At 46.6% G+C, this 22,492-nt stretch overlaps 1 protein-coding gene across 1 annotated transcript in view; it reads left to right on the top strand.

Moving 5' to 3' along the window:
- The window catches only part of Inpp5b (inositol polyphosphate-5-phosphatase B), a 68,322-nt gene that overhangs the window by 42,845 nt on the left and 2,985 nt on the right, over positions 1 to 22,492 (top strand). Inside the window, 14 exon segments of the mRNA XM_052716556.1 lie at positions 1,584 to 1,751; positions 3,223 to 3,324; positions 5,077 to 5,191; positions 5,506 to 5,622; positions 6,168 to 6,355; positions 7,793 to 7,904; positions 8,793 to 8,902; positions 10,287 to 10,422; positions 14,700 to 14,810; positions 15,786 to 15,948; positions 17,463 to 17,698; positions 19,715 to 19,828; positions 21,767 to 21,851; positions 22,279 to 22,406. Of these exon segments, the coding sequence (XP_052572516.1) occupies positions 1,584 to 1,751; positions 3,223 to 3,324; positions 5,077 to 5,191; positions 5,506 to 5,622; positions 6,168 to 6,355; positions 7,793 to 7,904; positions 8,793 to 8,902; positions 10,287 to 10,422; positions 14,700 to 14,810; positions 15,786 to 15,948; positions 17,463 to 17,698; positions 19,715 to 19,828; positions 21,767 to 21,851; positions 22,279 to 22,406 (1,885 nt within the window).

Raw genomic sequence — 22,492 nt, 5'->3', positions numbered from 1 at the left:
GTCTACAGAGTGAGTTACAGGCCATTACTCTACACAGCAAAATTCTGTTTTAAAAAAACAAGCAAAAATACAAGAAACTGAAAATGTTTGATTCCACCCCCCCCACACATTCTTTTTACACTTTTCTGACTAGGAAAACACTTATTTTTTCTTTACCCCTCTCTCATTATACACATTATATTTAGTGTGTTTTCTAGTGCTTCCCACTGATGATAAGTAGAATGATATGGGCAAGATAAAATACTTACCTTTTGGTCAATATTTTAGTCACACCTTAAGCAACAATGAGCAGTCACCAAATTTGAATGCATTCGGGAATCCACCATTCTCAAACCATTTTGGTATGCATGTTATATATTCTTCTTCTTCTTTATTTATTTATCTATCTATCTATCTATCTATTTATTTATTTATTTATTTTTTGATTTTTCAAGACAGGGTTTCTCTGTGTAGCTTTGCGCCTTTCCTGGAACTCGCTTTGAAGACCAGGCTGGCCTCGAACTCACAGAGATCCGCCTGGCTCTGCCTCCTGAGTGCTGGGATCAAAGGTGTGCGCCACCAAATCGAGCTTTAAAATTTTTTTAAAGGATTTATTTTATGTAAATGAGTGTTTTGCCTGTGTGTATGTGTCGCACATGTATCTGATACCCTCAGGTTAGAAGAGAGCACCGATGTCTGGAACTGGACATTACAGATAGGTGTGAGCCACCAACTGAACTTGGTTTCTCCACAAGAGCAACTCTGAACCACTGAGCCATCTCCCCGTCATATCCCCACCCTTGTTTTTCTTGAGACAGGGTCTTATTATGTAGCTCTGGCTAGTCTAGAACTTGATGCATAGATGAGGATGGCCTTGAACTCAGAGATCTGCCTGCTCTGGCTTCCTAGTGCTGAGATTAACGTGTATCAACCACCACGCTGTATAGTCTTACCTGACCTTGATTGATATATAAGCAACAGTGGTGCTATAAATACCCATGTGGTGTCTTAGTGATCTAGTGCCATGACCACAGCAGCTGCTAGAAAAGAAAGCATTTAATTGGGGCTTGTGTACAGTTTCAGAGGTTTAGTCCACTATCATCATGGTGGGGAGCATGGAGCTGGAGCAGTAGCTGAGAGTTACATCCTGATCCCTCAGCTGCAGGAAGAGAGCCTGGGCCAGCATGGGCTTTTGAAACCTCAAAGCCCACCTCCAGTGTTATACTTCCTCCAACAGGACCATACCTACTCCAACAAAGCCACATCTCCTAATCCTTCTATATAGTGCCATTCCCTGGTATCTAAACATTCAAATATATGAGCCTCTTGGGGCTATTCTTATTCAAACAGCCACACGTGTCATTTAGTCAGTGCTGGGAATGGCTTCCAGAGCCTTATCTGCTTTAGTTCATTAAGACATCTTCAACGAGTTTCTTAGGTTGTAACGTTACTTAATCTCTTAATTACTTGTTATTAGCAAATAAGTTTAACTTGGACTCCTTTATTCTTCTGTGATACAGGTCCTAATGTGTGGGAATATCTAGCTTTATATTTCTTTTCCATGCCAGACTTAAAATATGACTAAAATGCTTTTATTTTTCCAGACAGAATAAATCTAAGCCTGATATTACTGACATGGTTCGCTCCTCCACAATCACAGTATCAGACAAGGCTCATATTTTATCCATGCAGAAGTTTGGGCTGAGAGACACAATTGTGAAATCACATCTCGTGCAGAAGGAAGAGGATTATACCTACATCCAGAACTTCAGGTAGTTAACCAGGTTCTCCATAGTTTTATTTCTCTTGTGACAGAGTGTCACAGTGTAGTCCTGGCTGGCCTGGAACTTGTCATGTAGACCAAGGTGGCTTCAAACTCACAGAGGTTGCCTACCTCTGCTTATGGAATGCTGGGATTTAAGGTGTGTCTCAATGGTTTTTCAAGGCAAAAAGACTATTCTGCTCTCTAGAATTTAAGCATCTGCCACACATACCTTGGATTTGGAAGCCAATTATTCTGTTTGATGTTTTTCCTTTTCAAAAAGTATCTTTGCGTTCACTTTTTTTGGGGGGGGGTGTGGGGTAGGGCATAATGTCCCCCTATGTTATTCAGCTTGGAACTTGGATCAAGTCATCTTCCTGCCTCAGCTGTACAAATGCTGGGTTACAGGTACATGCTGCTGTGCCCACTTTAGTTGCTCTTCGTGGGCAGGTGTCTGAACATGCTGTGTGTGCTCTGGGCAGGCTCTGTGGGTGATGGGCTGAAGTGATTGGCACAGCATACAGGTGGCTGCAGAGTATTTACAGGGATAAATGAGCACAGAACAAAAAGCAGTACCCCAAGTCTCAGCACCTGCCTGAGGTTTTCTATTCCCATCCTCACTCCGGGCCTTTGAAGAAAATCATTGAAAATGAAATTTGTTGACGTTCAGTAATCCTGTTAGCTGGCCTCACTGAACATTAAGTGAATTAAGCTTTCAGAGTTCTGCTGGAGCTTTAAACATCACTGCACTGGGACTGTAAGGTAAAATAACTTTGTTTCTAGGCATATGGCGAATACATACCCTCTGACCATTGCCACCACTTGCTTGCCAAAAGGAATTACTAAGCACTTACCATCTTTTTCCTCCCAGTAGTACCCACAGGGCAGCGTCATTTTGTGGCTTATGACTCCCAATGGCTAGTTAAGGGAAGGAGGAATGTTCAGAGTCGGCTGGCCTGCGTGCTTATTTATTTATTTGTTTATTTATTTATTTGAGATAGTAGCTGCTGTTGCTGTAAACTCAGTATGCAGCCCAACCTGGTCTCGAACTCACTGCAGTCCTTCCTCACTGTCTCAAGTGCTGGGATTATGAGCATGTGCTACCATACCTGGTTCAGAGAAAACCTGTATTGTTGGCGGTTATCACAAAGGCAGGCTGCTAGCCACCCATTGGTGCCATAATTATTGGTCTAGGTTAAATAGGACATTTTTTTAAATACTCTTTTTGTTTTGTTTTGTTTTGTTTTGTTTTTTTGAGACAGGGTTTCTCTATATATTCTTGGCTGTCCTAGAACTACCTCGGTAGACCAGGCTGACCTAGAACTCACAGAAATCCGCCTGCCTCTGCCTACCGACTGCTGGGATTAAAGATGTGCGCCACCACCACCCAACTTTTTCTTATGTCTTAAAATGCCATTCCACAGAGACTGAACTCCAGACTTACTGTTTCCAGGTCACTGATTGAGTCTCTTTGGTGACAGGTTTTTTGTGGGTACTTACAATGTGAATGGACAGTCCCCCAAAGAGTGCCTCCGGCCCTGGCTGAGCCACAGCACCCAGGCCCCAGATGTGTACTGTGTAGGGTGAGTGCTCCTCTTCTCTTGTTGCCAGTTCTTTTTTTTTTTTTTTTTTTTTTTATAATTTATTTAGTGTTATGTGCATTGGTGTAAAGGTGTCAGATCTCCTGAAACGGAGTTACAGACAGTTGTGAGCTGCCATGTGGGTGCTGAGAATTGAACCCCGGGTCCTCTGGAAGAGCAGCAGTGATCCTAACCCCCTAACCCCTGAACCATCTCTCAAACCCCTTGTTACCAGTTCTTAGGAATAGAGAGCCACGCTGAGGAATGGGGCCATGAACTGAGCTGAGTCTTCCTAGCAGCGAAGGAATGGAAACATGAGCTGAGCTCAGGGACAGCTGCTTCTTTGTTTGATGTTCTTCCTGATAAACAGAGGTCTGGCCACGTACTGTGCTTGCTATTTAAATGCTAGTATTAATTTAGTATAACCTTCTGTTAAAAATTGGTGTGTCATTACTTGACATTCAACGCATTTTTGGTCACAAAGCAAAAAAAAAAAAAAAATTTTTTTGCCAGGAAAAGAAGGTTCCCTAAAGTCTCATCAGTTAGTTGATTTTGTGTATGTGTGTGCATGGGTGTGTGTGCATGCTTGGGTATGGGAACCAGAGGACAATCTGCCATTCCCCAGGTAGGCGTGTGTGTGTGTGTGTGTGTGTGTGTGTGTGTGTGTGTGTGTGTGTGTAAGACAGACAGACAGACAGATAGACAGGGTCTCTCTCTAGTTTGGGGGGTTCATTAGGGTTAGACTGGCTCACCAGAAAGCCCCATGAGTCTGCCTGTTTCTGCCTCTCAGCACTGGATGTGGATCACCATGCTTGGCCTTCATTTTGTTTGTTTTTTGTTTTTATTTTTGAGACAGGGTCTCACTATGTAACTTTGACTGGCCTAGAAGTTGCTATGTAGACCAGGTTGGCCTTGAACTCACAAAGATCTGCATGCTTCTGCCTTCCTTTGGAGTATTGATAGTGGTGTGAGCTACCTTGCCTGGCCCTATGTTTGGCTTTTTTAACATGGATTCTGGGGATCGAACTCAGGTCCTTGTGCTTGAAGGACAAACACTTGACTGAGTCTTCATCCTAGACCCTTGTTTTTTAGTTTTGAGGAAGGATTTTACTATGTAGCGCTGGCTGGTTTAGAACTTGCTCTGTGGACCAGGCTGGCCTCAAACTTGTAGCAACCCTCCTGCCTCTGCTCCACAAGTGCTGGCTTTATAGGCGTGCACCATCACGCCTGGCCTGGTTTATTTTGTTTTGCTTTTGCAGTGCAGTGGATTGAATCCAGGGCAGTAAAATGTGCAAGGCAAGTGCTTTCCTACTGAGCCCCACACTCAGCTCAAGCATTAATTTCTCCACACTCTCCTCTCATCACAGCCCAGGGTATAGTTAGTGGGAGGGCCAGTTAAAGAAGCCCGAATGATGTATTGGAAAGAGCTAGAACTTGGGGTTTCTATAGACCAAACAAAACCAAACCAAAAAATAGACCTGAATTGGAACTCCAATTTGAAACTTGATCCTTACTGACCTAACGACTCTAGATGTAAAACTGGGGGGCAGGAGGTGCCTCCAGCCAGTGTCAGTGGCTAGGTCGTCAAGAGGAAGTGAGCTCATGTTCGGAGGAGCACCTGGGAAGTCTGTTTTTAGCCTCTCTGGTGGGTCCCACAGCTCAGCTAGAGAGCTGGGACCCGAGCACCCGAGCAGACTTGGGGTGTATTCCTGCATGTGGCCTTTCTCTCTGGTTCACTCTTGCCTCTCCACATAGGTTCCAGGAGCTTGATCTGAGTAAAGAAGCCTTTTTCTTTCATGATACCCCAAAGGAGGAAGAGTGGTTTAAGGCTGTCTCAGAGAGCCTTCACCCAGGCGCCAAATATGCAAAGGTAAGCGAGGAGCCGGGCAGGCCGGGACTTTGTCACTTTTTGGTGACCCTTCGGTGGAAGCCATTCCTAGGCAGCCTCACATTTCTCCAGAGGGGCCTGTCTGAGTGGAAAGGTGCAGAGCAGGCACTTGTAAGTGGTTTAGGGTTCTGTGTAGCATGCTCAGTGAGCGGGACAGACCACCTTGTGTCCTGGCCTGGAGGAGGAGGTGTGTTCATACTTCAGCTAGCTCCCACACCACATTTCCCTCGGAACATTCTGCTTTCCAACTTCTGTCTGCAGCAGCGGTCACTTGAGAATTGGGCTCTGTGTTCCAGGTGAAGCTCATCCGGCTGGTTGGGATTATGTTGCTGTTGTACGTCAAACAGGAGCACGCAGCGTATATCTCAGAAGTGGAAGCTGAGACTGTGGGGACAGGAATCATGGGGAGGATGGTGAGTCCCTGGTAATGTTTTGCACATTAAGGACCTTGACCCCTAAGGTTTTGACTCAGCCTCTCGGGATGCAGGGACCATACAAACCCACCTGAGACGCTGCTCTTGCAGGGCGAGCTGTACCCACATGTTTAACAGGGCTGGACTGAGTTTTAGAAATCCAGCCGGTGCATTTCTCCATCCGGTAGTAGTCAGGGCTGGAGCCCTGTTGATCTGCCTATAGTGTAGTATGGGACAGAACCTGTGTGGGCCGCCTAGGGAAACAGAGTCCTGTAGGTTTGCAATTTCCTCTTCTTGAGGCTCCTGGAGTCCTGCCCTTAGATAGATTCCCCTGCAAGAGCCGAGTTGGACATGTGGCCGGCACACCAGTGATACAGAGGCGGACACTGGCCCCAGCTTTCTGTAAATGGCCAGTCACTTTGCTTGGGGGTTTGTATTCTTACCTGTAAGATATAGACAGTAACTCTGTAAGGCCCTTCTGAAGACAAAGACAAAACAGGGGAAGGTCTGAAGGTTTCAATGGCTGAAGGGGGTCCTTTCACTAGGGTAACAAAGGAGGAGTGGCGATCCGGTTTCAGCTGCACAACACGAGCATCTGCGTTGTGAATTCCCACTTGGCAGCCCACACGGAGGAGCACGAGAGGAGGAACCAAGACTACAAAGACATCTGTTCTCGAATGCAGTTCTCTCAGGTGGACCCGAGCCTCCCGCCTCTCACCATTGGCAAGCACGAGTGAGTCCTCTGAGTTTTTCCCTCCTCCGTCCCCTCGTGTGACTGCTAGGCTCTGAGTCCTTCATCATGCTGGGGAGGTGAATGCTGGAGGCTGGGTACCTGCCAGCTCTTCATTGTCTCTTGGAAATTCTTGGCTTTCCAGCTTACCATCTGGAAGACCCCTAGAACCTCGTCAAGCATCCCTTGTCCCCGGAGAGGCATGGGGTTTATCTAGAAGTCTGTCTTGATTGAGCACAGGAACAAAGCAGCCAGAGAGCTTGCGTCTCATGCAGTTTGGAGTGCGGTTTTAGGTTTCCACATTCGCTCTTGCAGAGCACGTGCAGTTGAGAGTTGCCTGTGCTTGCTCATTCCTTGATTCTATTTGTCAAAGCCATAGTTGGCAATTGCACACAACATATTGTGCTAGTTTTTGGTCATTCTCTTTATTTCATTTATCTCTAAAACTCGCTGTTTTGTCTGATTTCAAAGCCTTGGAATTTCAGACTTTATGGTCACAACTGAAATTCACAGATCCTCTTTTATAAAGAGGAGGAAGCTGCTGAGGTCCTGTCCGAGGCAGTGGAACCGTCTCTGGCTTGTTGGTATTCTGGAAGCTGACTGGATGGCTGTTCTTCTCCAGGGTCCCTCATAGGGAGCATGTCTCTTCCTCTGTGAGGCTGCAGCTGGCATGGCCTTTGCCTGCTTTTAGCCTGAGCATGCATTTGTTGGGGGAGGGGGCATACTGTGAGGAGGATTATTTAGTGGCATGGATGCTGGCTTCAGGTCGAGCAGTATTTGACTTCATGGCATATCTGATATCTTCAGGGAGCAGCAGCAGGTGTAATGAACCGTGTGGCACAGCTCTTCCTGGGAGTGTGGAGTAAGCCAGTGATGTAGTGGGCAAATTCAGGCCTTACTGTTGATGTGAGCTTTGTCTCAGACAGTTCTCCCTTGAAAAATGTTAAGAGTTTGTTTGGGTGACCGGCAGGCAGGATTTATACTTTTTAATTTTTTTAAACCACTTCCTGCTGTTCAATAAACACCTTATCTTGCTTTTAGATATCCTTTTTTGTTTGTTTGTTTGTTTGTTTGAGTCAGGGTCCACTGTATAGCCAAGCTACTTTTTAGCTGGCTATGCTCCTGTATTAGCCTTGTGAGGACTGGGATTACAGGCATGTGTCATGACACCAGCAAACAGGCATTGCTTTTAGATCTTACGAGTCTGTCTCTTCAGCCTTACCTGAATAAAACCATCAAGAACTCCAGGCCGTTTGTGATGAGCGTGGGCCAAGACAATTGAGTCAGCAGTGCGTTAGACATGTTAGTAAGTGGGTGAGGAGGAAGATTCCGTCACAGCCAGGTCTCTGTCCCACCCTGGGGCTTCTGTCTGATGCGCCCTGGACAGGAAGGGTTAAAGCCTCTCCTAAACCCTGCCGCCTTTGTGCTCTGTCCTCACAGTGTGATCTTGTGGCTGGGGGATCTCAACTACAGAATAGAAGAGCTGGATGTGGAAAAGGTGAAAATGCTCATCGAAGAGAAGGCCTTTCAAACCCTGTATGCGTACGACCAGGTACAGATGGGCACTGTGTCTTCCTCAGGCAGCTGCTCCTCTGCTGTGAGAGCACAGCCCAGTTTCTTCTTCCCCAGCTTGGGAGGCTTCCCTAAGGACCTGGTGTTGTCCACTCGTGCCTGCATTCCATCTGCATTCCTCTCTCTTGGCTCTGTCCTGGAAGCACATGTGTCCCTTGGAGTAAGAACACGTTCTTTCTCATCCACTCAAGAGACCGGAGTTAGGGCCGAAGGGCTTTATGTTACTGCTTGTGTTTCTTCCTTCAGTAAGGAAACTACTTGGTGTATCTGAGGTGACTTACTGATTCTCTTTAGTAATGAGTCCCCTGCTCCTGCCTCCTTCTCCTCCTCCTCCTCCTCCCCATCACCAGTTTTCTCCAGTGTGAGCGAACTTTCTCAGCTCTTCACTCCGATGGAGTCAGTTCTGCGGCCTGCGGTTTCCCACCATTATTTGACGTAGCATGTCTTTCTGAGAGCAACAGCCACTTCACAGGCTGCGGGAAGCCTGCGCCTGCGCCTGTCTTTCTTTGCTGCTCTCCTCGGTAGACTTGGGACTTCTTAGGTGGTCAGAACTGTCCAGGATGCTGAAGCCCTCTTCCTTCTCCGCCTGAGCTCCCCTCTGCTGCTTGACAACCTTGAAATCATTAGGTCTGAATCCTTCGATTCTCTTCCTCTTTCCCAGCACACAATAGTTGAAGGAGAAGAATCTTAACTTGGCTGCTCTCTTCATGAAATCATTTCTTTATTGACTCATGGAATAGGAATAGTTTTCTCATGAGTCCTTCCCCTTTGAGGTAGGGCTTGGGATGTAGATTGATTTCATGGTCTCCACCAATCCCAGGTTTGACCTTTTATTCTGAGGGCTTTTCTCCCCCATTCTTTTGTGTAGCTGAAAACCCAGGTGGCTGCCAAGACCGTCTTTGAAGGCTTCACGGAGGGAGAGCTTACCTTCCAGCCTACTTACAAGTACGACACTGGTTCTGACAACTGGGATACCAGGTGGGTCAGAGCTCACTTCTGGGGGTTAAGGAGATAGAAACCCAGGAGTTCTGGGAAGCACTAGCCCTTATGGACCTGAAGAGGATAAGGTCCTTGTGACTCTCCATGTTTCCCACTGTGGCCAAACATTTCCTCTTGGTATCTGCTCTCTAATCCTACTGCCTTTTCATATTATTTCTTTCTGACTTAGGCATTGATCCATCATGGGTCTTGACACTGAATGGCTTTCCTTTTCTTTTCCTGTTTGTTTGTTTGTTTGTTTTGAGACAAGGTTTCTCTGAGTAGCCTCAGCTGTCCTGGAACTTACTCTGTTGACCAGGCTGGCCTCAAACTCACAGAGATCTGCCTGCCTCTGCCTCCCGAGTGCTGGGATTAAAGGTGTGCGCCACCACCACCCAGCTATCTTTTCCTTTTAAAAAGATGTATTTATTTTTATTTTATGTGTATGAATGGTTTTGTCTGTATATGTGTATGTGTACTGCATGCTGGCCTGTGCCTGCAGAAGCCAGAAGAGGGCACCAGATACCATGAAGAGGGCACCAGATACCATGGAACTGGACTTACAACTCCGGCTGGTTGTAAGCCACCATGGGGTGCTAAGAACCAAACCCAGGTCTTCTGCAAGAGCCACAAGTGCTCTTTCTTAACTGCTGAGTCATCTCTGCAGCCCACCAATTGACTTTGAGCTGTGTTCAAGGTCATATGAGGATTCCAGCTAAACCTGTGCTTGGTCTTAGCATACTAGTTAATATTTCTTAATAGTGCTTACTGTATGCCACAGACTCCTGAAAATATTTGACTTGTATATATCATTTTAACTTGTGAAGAACTTGTTGAAGGGGCTGGAGAGATGGCTCAGCAGTTAAGAGTACTGACTGCTCTTCCAGAGGACCTGGGTTCAATTCCCAGCACCCACATGACAGCTCACACCTGTCTATAACTCCAGTTTCAGGGGACCCACACCCATGGCAAAACACCAATGCACATAAAAATAAAAGTCCAACAGCCTCCCAAACCTGCAAGTGGTAGAAACAGGATTTGGACTCGGGCAGCAGAAAGTCACAGCCTGTGCCCTTAACCACTTTCTTTTAAGGACTGTAAAGTGCTTATTCTCCTGTTGCTTTTTCACTTTCTCTCCATCCCCACATGATATAGAGCAGGGACTCAGTCGGAACAGTTTTCTGCTGGCGCTTTCATAGTTGCTGTGGATGATACCCACAGGGACACCTTGTACCTCCATGGGCCTAATCATCCGCCAGCCTCGATCCCCTGGCTGCATGGACACAGAGGCTCTGCCTCATTGCTCCTGCCTGAGCCATGGCACACACTAAGCAGTGGGTCCTGCTGTTTCTGTGAGCCTACCATCGTGGACTTTGTATTTCAGTGAGAAATGTCGTGCTCCTGCCTGGTGTGACCGAGTCCTCTGGAAAGGAAAGAACATCTCTCAGCTGAGTTACCAGAGCCACATGGCCTTGAAGACCAGTGACCACAAGCCCGTCAGCTCAGTGTTTGACATCGGGGTAGGTGGGCAGCTTGTTTTTATACCAGTGTTGCTCTTTGTCTTTCCGATCTCTTGCTCTCAGCCTTGAGTGTGAGGAAGCTCTTTTTAAATTTTGTTTAAGGTCCTGGAGCGATGGCTCAGATATTAAAAGCCTTTGCAGCTCTTCAAGAGGATCCAAGTTTGGTTCCTAGCACTCACGTTGAGCTGCTCAGGACCACCTGAGCAGGTGGATCCGGTTCCAGGGGATCCACTTGCCTCTGCAGACATTGCATGCATGTGGTACACAGACATACATGCAGGCAAAACACTGTCTTAGTCAGGGTTACTATTGCTGTGACGAAACACCATGACTAAAGCAACTCAAGAGGAAAGGGGTTATTTGGCTTATGTTCGTCACTGAAGGACGTCAGGACAGGAACTCAAGCAGGGCAGGAACCTGGAGGCAGGAGCTGATGCAGACGCCATGGAGGGATGCTGCTTGCTGGCTTGCTCCTCATGGCTTACTCAGCCTGCTTTCTTACAGAACCCAGGACTACCAGCTCAGGTGTCCCCACCCCCAATGGACTGGGCCCTCCCTCATCAATCACTAGTTAAGAAAATGTCCTACAGGCTTGCCTACAACTCCATCTTACGGAGGCATTTTCTTAATTGAGGTTCCTTCCTCTCAGATGACATTAGCTTGTGTCAAGTTGACATAAAACTAGCCAGCACACACCCATACACACAAAATAAAAATAAAAAAATTTTAAAACGTACAGTTAATTTTTTTAGGCGTAAAGTTAATTACTACTTGCTTTTATATACATCTGAATATGTCCACATACGTGGACTTTCCCTTTTGCATCTTGGACTTAGTTTATGCATTTGCAGCTGAGTGTGTCAGTATTCTGCATACGACACACAGATTTCCCCCCCCTTTTTTTTCCCCTTAAAAAGAGCTCACATTATACACATTCTGAGACCATCTTTTGCCTTCACTGAAAATGTTTTAGGGCTGGGAAATGTAGCTCAGTTGGTACAGAACTTGCCTAGTTTGCATGAGGTGCTGTATTCAATTCCCAGAACTACACAAACCAGACATGGCAACACAGACTTGTAACCCCAGCACACAGAAGGCGGAGATGGGAAGATCAGGGGTCCAGGGTCATCCTTGGCTACACAGGGGGCTGTCGAGACTGTTCTTCCCCCACTACTACTCCAAAAGATAGTATGTTTTAGGGGATTTTTCATGACAGTAAAATTTCAGTATAGTTTCTTCCTCATTATTTTTTTATTTTTGCATTTATTTATTGTGTGTGTGTGTGTGTGTGTGTGTGTGTGTGTGTGTGTGTGTGTGTGTGTGTGTGTGTGCATGTATGTGCAGGCATACTACAGTGCTCATGGGAAGGTTAGGGACCTATGGGAGTCCATCATGTGGATTCCAGGGATCAAACTCAGGTCCTTAGGCATGGAGGTAAGCTCTTGTATCTATTGAGCCATCTTGTAGGCCTGCTCCTTATTAGTTTTAAAGGCTGAAAACTTTTCTGTAGTAGAGATGAACCATAACGTACTGATGATTTGTTTGCAAAATATCTTCATTGCATGTGGTGTTGTGGTGACTGTCCTTCATGTGTATTCTTTTTATGTCTGTGTGAGCATTTCTGTAGACTGAAATTCTCCCTCTTTCTTTTGTTTTGTTTTTTTTTTGAGATAGGGTTTCTCCATGTAACCCTGACCTGGAACTCCCTCTGTAGACCAGGCTGACCTCAAACTCACAGATCCACCTGCCTCTGCCTCCCCAGTGCTGGGATTAAAGGTGTGTGCCATCACTGCCAGGCTTAGAGTAAAATTCTTAGTGGTGACATTAATAGTTCAAGGAGAATTATATTTTAGCAGGGTGCTGGTGCATGTAGTTTTGAGCTGTTTAGAGAACTGTCACAGGATTGCTTGAGCCCAGGGGTTTAGGAAACATAGCAAGACTTTGTGTGTGTGTGTGTGTGTGTGTGTGTGTGTGTGTGTGTGTGTGTGTGTGTGTGTGTTTTGTGTGTGTGTGTGTGTGTGTGTGTGTGTGTGTGTGTGTGTGTTTGTGTTTATGAGAGGGGGTGCAGTAATGTATGTGAAGGGACAAAGTAAAGAAACTACCTGCAGGACTTCTTCATTATTTTAATGTGAATAAGAGAGAGAAAATATCCGGAGGCATCTGGAGTAATCCAGAGCAGAGAGAAAGAAGACAGCATGGCCTGAGCTAGGGAAGTGGGGGAGAGTAATGGAGACAGTGAGATCAGAAGGACAGAGAATACAGCACAGCAAGACAGCAAGAGGATAGCAAGAGCTAGATTTAGTGGGGAAGAGAGACAGACAGACAGACAGGGGGAATAGTAGAGAACAGTGGGTTACATAGGAAGTAACTGGGGGAGGGAAAGGCCAACAGACTATTGTGGGTTTTGGAACACGTAACCGGTACTTGTGACACTGAGGGGGTCTGGAGGCCAGTGTGGGTTTTGATGTGCTGATAGGCTCCACAGACGCCATGTGTCCCTTCTGCCAGAGGTAAGGGAAATGACTACTTTTGGTAGATGGGAACTGGTTTCACAAGTTCCTGAAGAGTGCCTTTTATCTGACCACCAGAAATCCTCTATAGTCCAGCTTTGAGCTCATTCCTAGATGTATGGACTGCCTAAGACCTAACGGTCAGTGCCTACTCATTTATTAGTGTCTACTCCCAACAGCTCTTATTATTAAAAAAAAAAAAAAAGACTCTTTTATTTATTTTTGTGACAGGGGCTCACTATGTAGACCAGGCTGGCCTGATACTCAGAGATTTGGATTAAAAGTATATACCACCATGCCAGGAAAATTTTATTTTTATTTTATGTGTATGAATGTTTTGCCTGCATACATGAATATGCACTGCCTGCATGCTTGGTGCTCCCAGGGACCAGGAGAGGGCATGAATCCTCTGGAGCTAGAGTTATAGATGGTTGTGAGGCGCCATATCGGTGAGGAAAATCGGGTCCTCTCCAAGAGCAGCCTCTGCTCTGAACTGCTGAGCTATCTCTCCAGCCCCAGTTCTTAACATTTTATGTTTCCACCTACTACATATGAGCTTATTTTCCCAGAACTTTGCCGATATTTTTTTAAATTTTATTTTATTTTTAGTTAATGTGTATTGGTGTTTTGTCTGCATGTGTATCTGTGTGAGAGGTTCAGATTCCCTGGAACTGGAGTAACAGACAGTTGTGAGCTACTATGTGGGTGCTGGGAATTGAACCTGGGTCCTCTGGAAGAGTAGCTGGTGCTGTTAACCACTGAGCTATCTCCGCCAATAATTTTTTGAAATTTTTAGTCACTACAGTGAGAGGAGAGAGAAGCCATTGTTTTCTGTTGCAGCTGCCCAGTTCCTAGTGAAGGCAGACACTTCAGTACTCTGTGCATTTTGTCACCGGCGGCTTCTGTATTGCTTTGTACTACCGGTTCTTGCAGGTGGAGTAGAGTAGATGCAGGTCAGAATCTGAAATTGGAGAAGAGCCTAAGGCTGGGTGTGGTGGCTCTCTTGCCTTTAAGCTGTGAGTTGGAGGCCAACCTATTTTACATAGTGAGATACTCTCTGAGAAGCAGGAGTCACTAAGTAATGTTGCAATTAATATTTTATTGTTGAGAAATTAAAAAGTATTTATATTTAAAATACAGAAAGGAGAGCCTGACATATTCTTCCTTGCTGATGAGTTTGCGTAAAAAACAAACAAACAAACAAACAAAAAACCAAACAAAACCAAGAAATACATCTTTGTATCAAAATCATAAAAAAAAATATCCCCCTGCTGGCCCTTGGGTGGCAGCAAGCAGGACAGAGATAGAAAGTGTCTTTTGGCCAAGACCTGCGACCCAACAGGAGGAGCAGCCAGGACATTCCAGTGTCCTCCCGCTGATCAGGAAGCAGACGGCCTTGCAATAGCTTGGGGATCCTTCTGAATCTGTCATTAATTGGGTTATTATTATTATTATTACTACTACTATTATTATTATTATTTTTGGTTTTTCAAGACAAGGTTTTTCTGTGTAGCTTTGGCGCCTTTCCTGGATCACCAGGCTGGCCTCAAACTCACAGAGAGGCAAACTGCCTCTGCCTCCCGAGAGCTGGGATTAAAGGCATGCGCCACCACCACCCTGAGAGTTATTTGTTAATGAACTAAATCTACATAGCTGTCACTTCCTGAAATGCTAGCAGCTGCTGTTTCCTGATGCCCCAACCTTCAACACCAGGAAAGAAGAATGGGCAGAAGGCGCTGCACTCAGTCTCTAATGTTTCCCTCCCAGGTGAGGGTTGTGAATGAAGAACTCTACCGGAAGACGCTGGAGGAAATTGTCCGCTCCCTGGATAAGATGGAAAATGCCAACATTCCTTCTGTGTCACTCTCCAAACGGGAGGTAGGAAAGACCCATTAGGAGTATTAGCATCAGGGTTGGGGAGTTGGCTCAGTTGGTAGGACCTGAGTTAAGCCCCAGAACACATGTTGGGATGGTGTAGCCAGAAGGTTTCTCTGGTCCTGCCCAGCCTGCAGTCCCACAGGTGCTTGTAAAATAATTACTCAGAGGCTTCTATTAATTACCATTTGCATGGCATATGGCAGGCTTCTTGCTAGCTAGCTCTTACAACTTAAATTAACCCATTTCTATTAATCTATGTTTTTGCCACGTGTTCGGTGGCTTACCGATCTGCTGGCATGTTGTTCCTTGGGCGGCAGGCTGGGGTCTCTCTCCTCTCCTTTCTCTTCCTGTCTATCTGCTTGGATTTCTGCCTGCCTCTAAGTTGCCTTGCCATAGGCCAATGCAGCTTTATTTATCAACCAATCAGAGCAACACATATTCACAGCATAAAGAAAGACATTCCACAGCAGGGTGGTGGTGGGCAGTGGGCATTATGTTGGGTGTGGTGGCACAGTCCTTTATTCTCAGAATTTGGGAGGCAGAGGCAGGTGGATCTCTGAATTCAGGCTAGTCTGGTCTACAGTAAATTCCGGGAATTCCAGGCCAGCCAGGGCTACCTAGTGAGACTGTCTGAAAAAGCAAATGGAGTTCAAGGGAAGATACTTAAGCTGCAGATGTCCAGCCCTGTGGCAGAGTGAGTTTGACCTTCAGGTTCAGGGGCCAACTTGAGCATGGTGTTTTGGAAGAACAAAGACGGAAGCTTTGTTCACTTTAGGAAAGTTACTTATAAAAACATCTTGGGCTTTGGCTTGCATAGGCCAGTGGTCTTTAGTGGCAACTGTGCCCTCTCAGCTAAATACATTTCAGAGAGATGGTTGTTCATTTTCTTCCCAAGACCAGTAGTTTTTCCAGTCAGGGTGGGTGCACAGCTTGAGAAGAGAACACTGGCTCTGACTGTCCCTTGTCTGTCCCCAGTTCTGTTTTGAGAATGTGAAGTACATGCAGTTGCAAACGGAGTCCTTCACGATCCATAATGGCCAAGTACCCTGTCAGTTTGAGTTCATCAACAAGCCTGATGAAAAATCTTACTGTAAGCAGTGGCTGACTGCCAAACCCAGCAAAGGCTTCCTCCTGCCAGGTAACTCGGCTCTTCCCAGGCTCTGCCTTCTATGCCCTGCCTGGCCTCTTCATTTTCCTACATAGGCTTTTTTTTGCTTCTGAATGCCTTATTCCTGGCCAGAAACTTTTCTTGTTTTGCTTTGTTTTGTCTTGTTTTGTTTTTGAGATAGAGTCTCTTCATCATGTAGCCGTGGCTGTCCTGGAACTCACTGTGTAGGCCAAGGTGGCCTCACAGAGATCTGCCGGCCTCTGCTGGCTCTAAGCTTTTTTCCCCCAAACTCCTGTAGCCGAACTCAGCCATATATAAAATGTAAAGTGCTGAGGGGCGTGTGTTCTGTTTCAAGAACATTGTAGTCACGGAGTTGTGAGATTATGGCAGGTGCTGCTACTTTCGGGGCCATCTCTACTGCCTGTCTTGTTGTAATCAGTGCCCAGGTATCTGGAGGAAAAAAATTAAAAAGGGTAGGAAAGGACATGACTGTTCCTAGGTATGATGGAGCAGAAAATTTATTATAAATAAAAAGGGAGAGCGTATGTAGAGGTAGTGACATCTGGGAGAATCCAGAGTGGATATGACCAGACTGAGCTGGGCCATGTGGGGAGAGGGGGAGGAAAGGGGAGAGAGGGGAACCAGGTGCAGCAGCCAGGAGGCCGGAGGCACAAAAGAGGCGGGCAACCAGAATGTCTGGATTACATAGGGAAGAGCCTCTGGGGGAAGGGCAGCCCAGCCCCTGGGCTGGAGAATTCAGGGTAGAGGGTGGGGTATACCAGCTATCCCCTGTAACAGGTAGGGACTGAGGGATGCTGGGAGAATCTGGTGGTCAGGTCCTCTTTGGTATGTTAAATAGGCACCTCGGCCATTTGTCCCAAGGTTTGAGACTTAACAGTATCTACCCTTGTGGAGAGAGAAGGATAATGGGTAGTAATCTAGAAATGGTAACAGGCCCCTAGAATGTAACATCCCCATTCTGCAGCTGGAAGCGGGGGGGGGGGGGGGGGGGGGGGGGGCACTTTAATCCCAGCACTCGGGAGGCAGAGGCAGGCGGATCTTTGTGAGTTCGAGGCCAGCCTGGTCTGCAGAGTGAGATCCAGGAAAGGTGCAAAGCTACACAGAGAAACCCTGTCTCCAAAAAAAAAAAAAAAAAAACAACCCTGCAGCTAGAGAATTCAGAGTGTTTCCTGGCTAGTTCCCAGGTGATAGCCTCCCTGGATCTTTGAAGGGGCACGCATTTTCATCTTACCTGGTCCAGGGCTGGTCCTTTGACCCATACCTTCTTACCAGATTCATTCTTCTAGTTTAGGGTCTGCTACTTGAGTTTCTTGCATCTGTCTCTGGCTTACATGTGTTGTCTTCGCATTTCCAGGCTGGACTGTGCACAGTGTGTGCTTCCACGGTGCGAGCTCACAGGTCCTTGTCAATGGATACCTTCTGTTTCCTTTCCTAGCCTTTCGGCCTGCCTCTCTTCCCTCCTGCCTTTTCCTCTTTCTCTTGACTGCTCCCTCGCTGACGTTACTTTTAAACTTTTTCTGTAGATTCTCACGTTGAGATTGAATTGGAGCTCTTTGTAAATAAGGCTACCGCCACAAAACTCAACTCAGGCAAAGACAAAATTGAAGACATTCTGGTTTTGCACTTGGACCGGGGAAAGGATTACTTTTTGTCTGTGTCTGGGAACTACCTGCCCAGCTGTTTCGGGTCTCCCATTCATACGCTGTGCTACATGAGGGAGCCAATCTTAGACCTACCACTGGATACTGTTAGCAAGCTGGTGAGTAACAGACCCTGACGAAACATCCAATAGTCGTCAGCTCAGGGCAAACACTCTATTTCTGTATCCACCTTCCAGGATGTAAGGTTTTTGCAGGCTCCTAGAGCTTGCTTAGTATCAGTGTAACAAGCCCCTCCCACCCCCAAAATGACAGTGAGCTGTCTCTCATGACTCTTGCTTTTCTCTGCTGGTCCAAGGCTCGCTCACTAGTGCTAATGGAATCAGGCCGCAACTGTGCTGGCCACCATGTTGAAGGTAGCCTCTCTTGCCTGCCTCAGTCTTGTTTGCCCTCTGGCCTCTGCACACGGCCCTCAGCGTTCAGGAAGTGAGCTCAAGCTTCTGCAGGTAGAGGCAAGAACAAGAGACAAGCTCAGGCCTTCCATGGTATGGCTGACAAAGCCCAGAGTCCCACTTCTGCCTTGCTGGGTGGTTTGGAGCAGGTTGTGAAGCCAGCCCAGATCCCAGCATAGAGAGACTCCACCTCCTGCTGTGGCCAGCTGCTGAAGATGGCCACACTCTCCAGTCTTGATTTCATCCCGGTGCATGTGTTAGAGCAGCAAGTGACAGTAACAAAACTCCATAGACTGGCGCTTTATGAAGAAAAGAAGTGTTGTATTCACAGTTTGAGAGGCTGAAGTATACAGTAAAGATCACCGATGACTTGTTTGATGAGGGCCCACTTGGTTCCTAGATGGCCGTCTCGGTGTCCTTATATGTCAGGAGTGGGAGACTCTTGCTTTTCTTACTGCACCCCAATCCCATTTGTGACCACACAGCCCTCATGACCAACTACCTCCCAAAGGCCCCACTTCCAGATACCATCACATTGGTGACTGAGATTCGTTATGGTAATCTGGGTAGGATGGAAGAGACGCATGGCATAAACATTCAGTGTCTCGCAAGCAGTTCTGTAGAGAAACTTAGCCATGACTGCCACCTGGGGGCTGAGAGATATCTCAGCTGATAAAGTGCTTTCCACATAAGTATGAGAACTTGAGTTCAGTTCCCCAGAACCCACATAAAAGGTACATGTCTGCCGGGCGGTGGCGGCACACGTCTTTAATCCCAGCACTCAGGAGGCAGAGGCAGTGGATCTGTGTGAGTTCCAGGCCAGCTTGGTCTACAGAGTGAGTTCCAGGATAGCAAAGGCTACACAGAGAAACCCTGTCTTGAAAAAAACCAAAAGAAAAAAAAAGAAGGGACATGTCTGTGATCCCAGCTCTGGGAGATGGGACAGGTGACCATGGGAACCCATTGGCTAGGCATTCTAGACTAATTGGAAAGTTCCAGGTTCGGTGAGAGATCCCTGTCTCAAAGAACAAGTGGAAATCAACTAAAGAAGACACTCAGTATTGACCTCTGGCCACCACCACATGCATTTGTACATCCATACACACACACACACACACACACAGGGAAACCAAACAGACAAATAAATAAATAATGGCCATCTGGCAGGTTATCCTAAAATAAGTTTGCTAAGAACCACAGGCTCCTCTGGCGACCATCCTAACACAAGGGAACAAGTTTGGTACAGATTTAGGTAATTTGTACACTTTTTTCTTAGAACGCATATTTTCAGTTAGGGACTCTATTAGTTAATGTGGATGAAAACAAACCCAGTGAAGGAGAGCGATTTGTCACAGGTCACGTGGTGAGTGGCAATGGCCCTGGAGCTTGGGCTCACAAGTGTGTGCTCTTTCCTCACTGGATCACACAGCCTCTCTGGTTCCAACAGTGGGATGCTGGAAGAACTTTCTTCTGTGAAGTTAGGGCATAGCCTGCCCCATTCATTGAAACTGCTTGCTCTAAGAGCTCTTCCCATCCTTAGGAACCACCTTTGGTCACCCAGTTGTACCGCCTGATCTCCTTGTTTATTTTTATCTCTGGCCTCTGCAATGTCGGGTTTAGTGGCACTGAAGAAGCTTCCCTTTCTGTTTGCTGTCCCCACATCGTGCATTTTCCTGAAGTTCCACCTCGTCGTCGTGACTTGTCATGATTTTTCTTTCTTTGGAGACCTTGATGCCAATGCAGACTGCAGATGACAGGAACCAGCTGGAGAACCCCATGGAAATCCCCAAAGAACTCTGGATGATGGTCGATTACCTGTATAGAAATGCTCTCCAGCAGGTAGGTTGGAGTTAGGGCAGTCAGAGAGGTCGCTGACTTTTGTGTGGAAACCTTTTGTCCCAGGGAATCTTCTGTGGAGACTTGTTCTGCCCCCAGGGAGGACTCCAGTGCATGTTTGGAACTTGACCTTGGCTCCCCCGTGGGAGGCAGAGCGGCCTTGCCAGTTCTGTGTTTCTTCATCTGGCCTCTCAGTCTCCCCTGAGAGGGCTTCTGAATGCCACCTGGGAGGTCACTTTGATGTCTTTTGCAGGAGCTCTCACCTGCTTCTGGGAATGGGGGTGGGGTGGGGCTCCCTTGTTGACATTTCAGACAGAGGACAGGTGGAACCCCCATGCCGTGAATCTGGAGGTTTGATTTCTGGAGAGATTGAGTCAGACTTTCTGGGATTCCTTGGTCAGTTTGATTGACTTGGCTATACGTTTGTGAGGTCCAGGCTCCAAAGCCAGGCGCGGAAGAAGGTCACAGGAGGCTGGTGACTGGAGGAGAATGAGGGGAATCATAGACAATTAAGATACATTTTATTCAGCACCACACAGGCCAGTAGTCAGGCTGACACTGACAGGCACCCAGGCACAGGACATCACACGGGCCCCACACAGGCTGGACAGAGGGAGGCACAGAGGCAGGCTGGTAAAGGCAAAGGCTCTTGCCTCTGACCTCAAAGCCATGTTTATAGAAATTTTAATCTTGCAGCAAAATACATTCATAGTCTCCTTTCCTCTCTCCCTGTCTCTCTCCCCTTACTCTTCTCCTCCACCCTCCCTTCTCCCCCTCCCTCTCCTCTCCCCTCTTCCTTGCCCTATACTCTAGTGCTGGGGACTGACTATACTAAGGCCTCATGCATGTTAGCTAGGCAAGAGCTCTGACAACTGAACTGCATTCCCAGCTGTTTAGGTTTTGAGATAGTAGTTCACTATGTAGCCCAAGCTAATGGCAAACTCACAGCCCCAGACTAGTTTTGAGCTCATGATCCTCTTGCCTCAGCCTTCAGTATGCTGGGACTGGGACTCCATCATGTCTGTTTTTTTTTTTTTTTTTTTCATTTTCCCACTCACACTGGTGTTGCTGTATACCAAGTTGTGTTCTGTTTATCCCATCGCTTCATTTAACTTTCATAGCAACTTTTGGAGGACACAGATGCCCTGAAAGGTGAATAACTTACTCCCAAGCTGCTTAATACACAATAATGGGCTTTCTTTTTAAAAACTGAATTTTTAAATATACATATGTATATGTATACTTTATTATTATTATTATTATTATTATTATTGTTATTATTATTTTGGCCATGCTATTGTTGGAACCCTGGGCCTTAGCCCTCTACCACTGAGTTCATTCCCAGGCCTCAGAATTCACTTTTATAAGAGGTCTGTCTTCTCTGTAGCTCTTTCAAATGTAACTTGTAAGCAATATATGTAATATTTTTATTATTAATAGTTACATTATGTTGAGTTGCTTTATGAAACAAATGAATCCAAAGTATCTTGAGACTAATGGAATGATGTTTACTGACATATTTTTATTTGCATAAGGTCTGAGGGGTCTTTTTGCCCCCCCATCTCTTTTTTGTTGTTGTTGTTTGTTTTGGTTGAGGATCAAAGTAGCTTTTCAGTCTTACACATGGCATGTTTCTCATAACACTGTTGGACACATACTCTGTGTGACTTTTCTCTTACCCTGGATCTTGTCTTGTATAGCGGGGCCTACCCACAGCTTTATAATGCATGCATGCCTAGTGACCTCTGGTGAAGCCATGCCTAACAAGGCCTGAAGATGAATTAGTCACATCAGCCTAAGTCACATTGTCCACTAGAGTGATTGGGAGTTCTCACTGCACAGCTGCAGTTTGGACTCTGGTGATTTGGGTGAATAAGTCAGAAAATCACTGCCAGTTTTCTGGGGGAAATAACTGTTTTGTGGCTTTCTTCCCTCTTGCAGGAAGATCTGTTTCAGCAGCCAGGCCTGAGGCCGGAATTTGAGCATATAAGGGACTGTTTGGACACTGGAATGATTGATAACCTCTGTATCCTTCAGAAATGTGTGTGTGTGTGTGTGTGTGTGTGTGTGTGTGTGTGTGTGTGTGTGTGAGAGAGAGAGAGAGAGAGAGAGAGAGAGAGAGAGAGAGAGAGAGAGAGAGAATATGAGAGCTTTTAAAAGAGGAAGAAGCCTATCTGAAAGCCCGGAGTCTGAAACTGTGACCTTGGCTAACAGGCTCTACCTAATAAGACCCTGCTCAGAGAGGACATTACGGCTTTAAGCAGTCAGGGTGGCAGGAACTGAGGAGAGCCTGACTCCCCTGACAAACAGCATGGTGCCTTCGAGATGTGGGCTGGCATCCTAGCACTGAGGAGAGCCTGACTGTGCAGGCAGCCCTTCTGGCACATGCTTGTCCCTGGGCCTTCCCTATCCCTGGGCAGCACCATCACCTGCTCCTTAACAATGGGCCAAAGGCGCTAACAACCACTCCGTAGCCGAAGCCTTGCTGCTTTTCCTAGAGAGCCTGCCAGAGCCCGTCATCTGTTACAGTGCCTACCATAGCTGCTTGGAGTGTTCTGGCAATTACACAGCCAGCAGACAGGTGAGGGGAAGCACCGAGTATCAGCGTGCGTTGTAGCTAGCCCTGGGCAGGTGAAGCCTGCCAGAACAGAGTAGAACAGCCCCTCC

Source organism: Peromyscus californicus, unplaced genomic scaffold, assembly GCF_007827085.1.
Source record: "Peromyscus californicus insignis strain IS unplaced genomic scaffold, ASM782708v3 Scaffold_5__1_contigs__length_169319896, whole genome shotgun sequence".
Taxonomy (NCBI): domain Eukaryota; kingdom Metazoa; phylum Chordata; class Mammalia; order Rodentia; family Cricetidae; genus Peromyscus; species Peromyscus californicus.
This window is presented reverse-complemented; position numbering and strand designations above follow the sequence as displayed.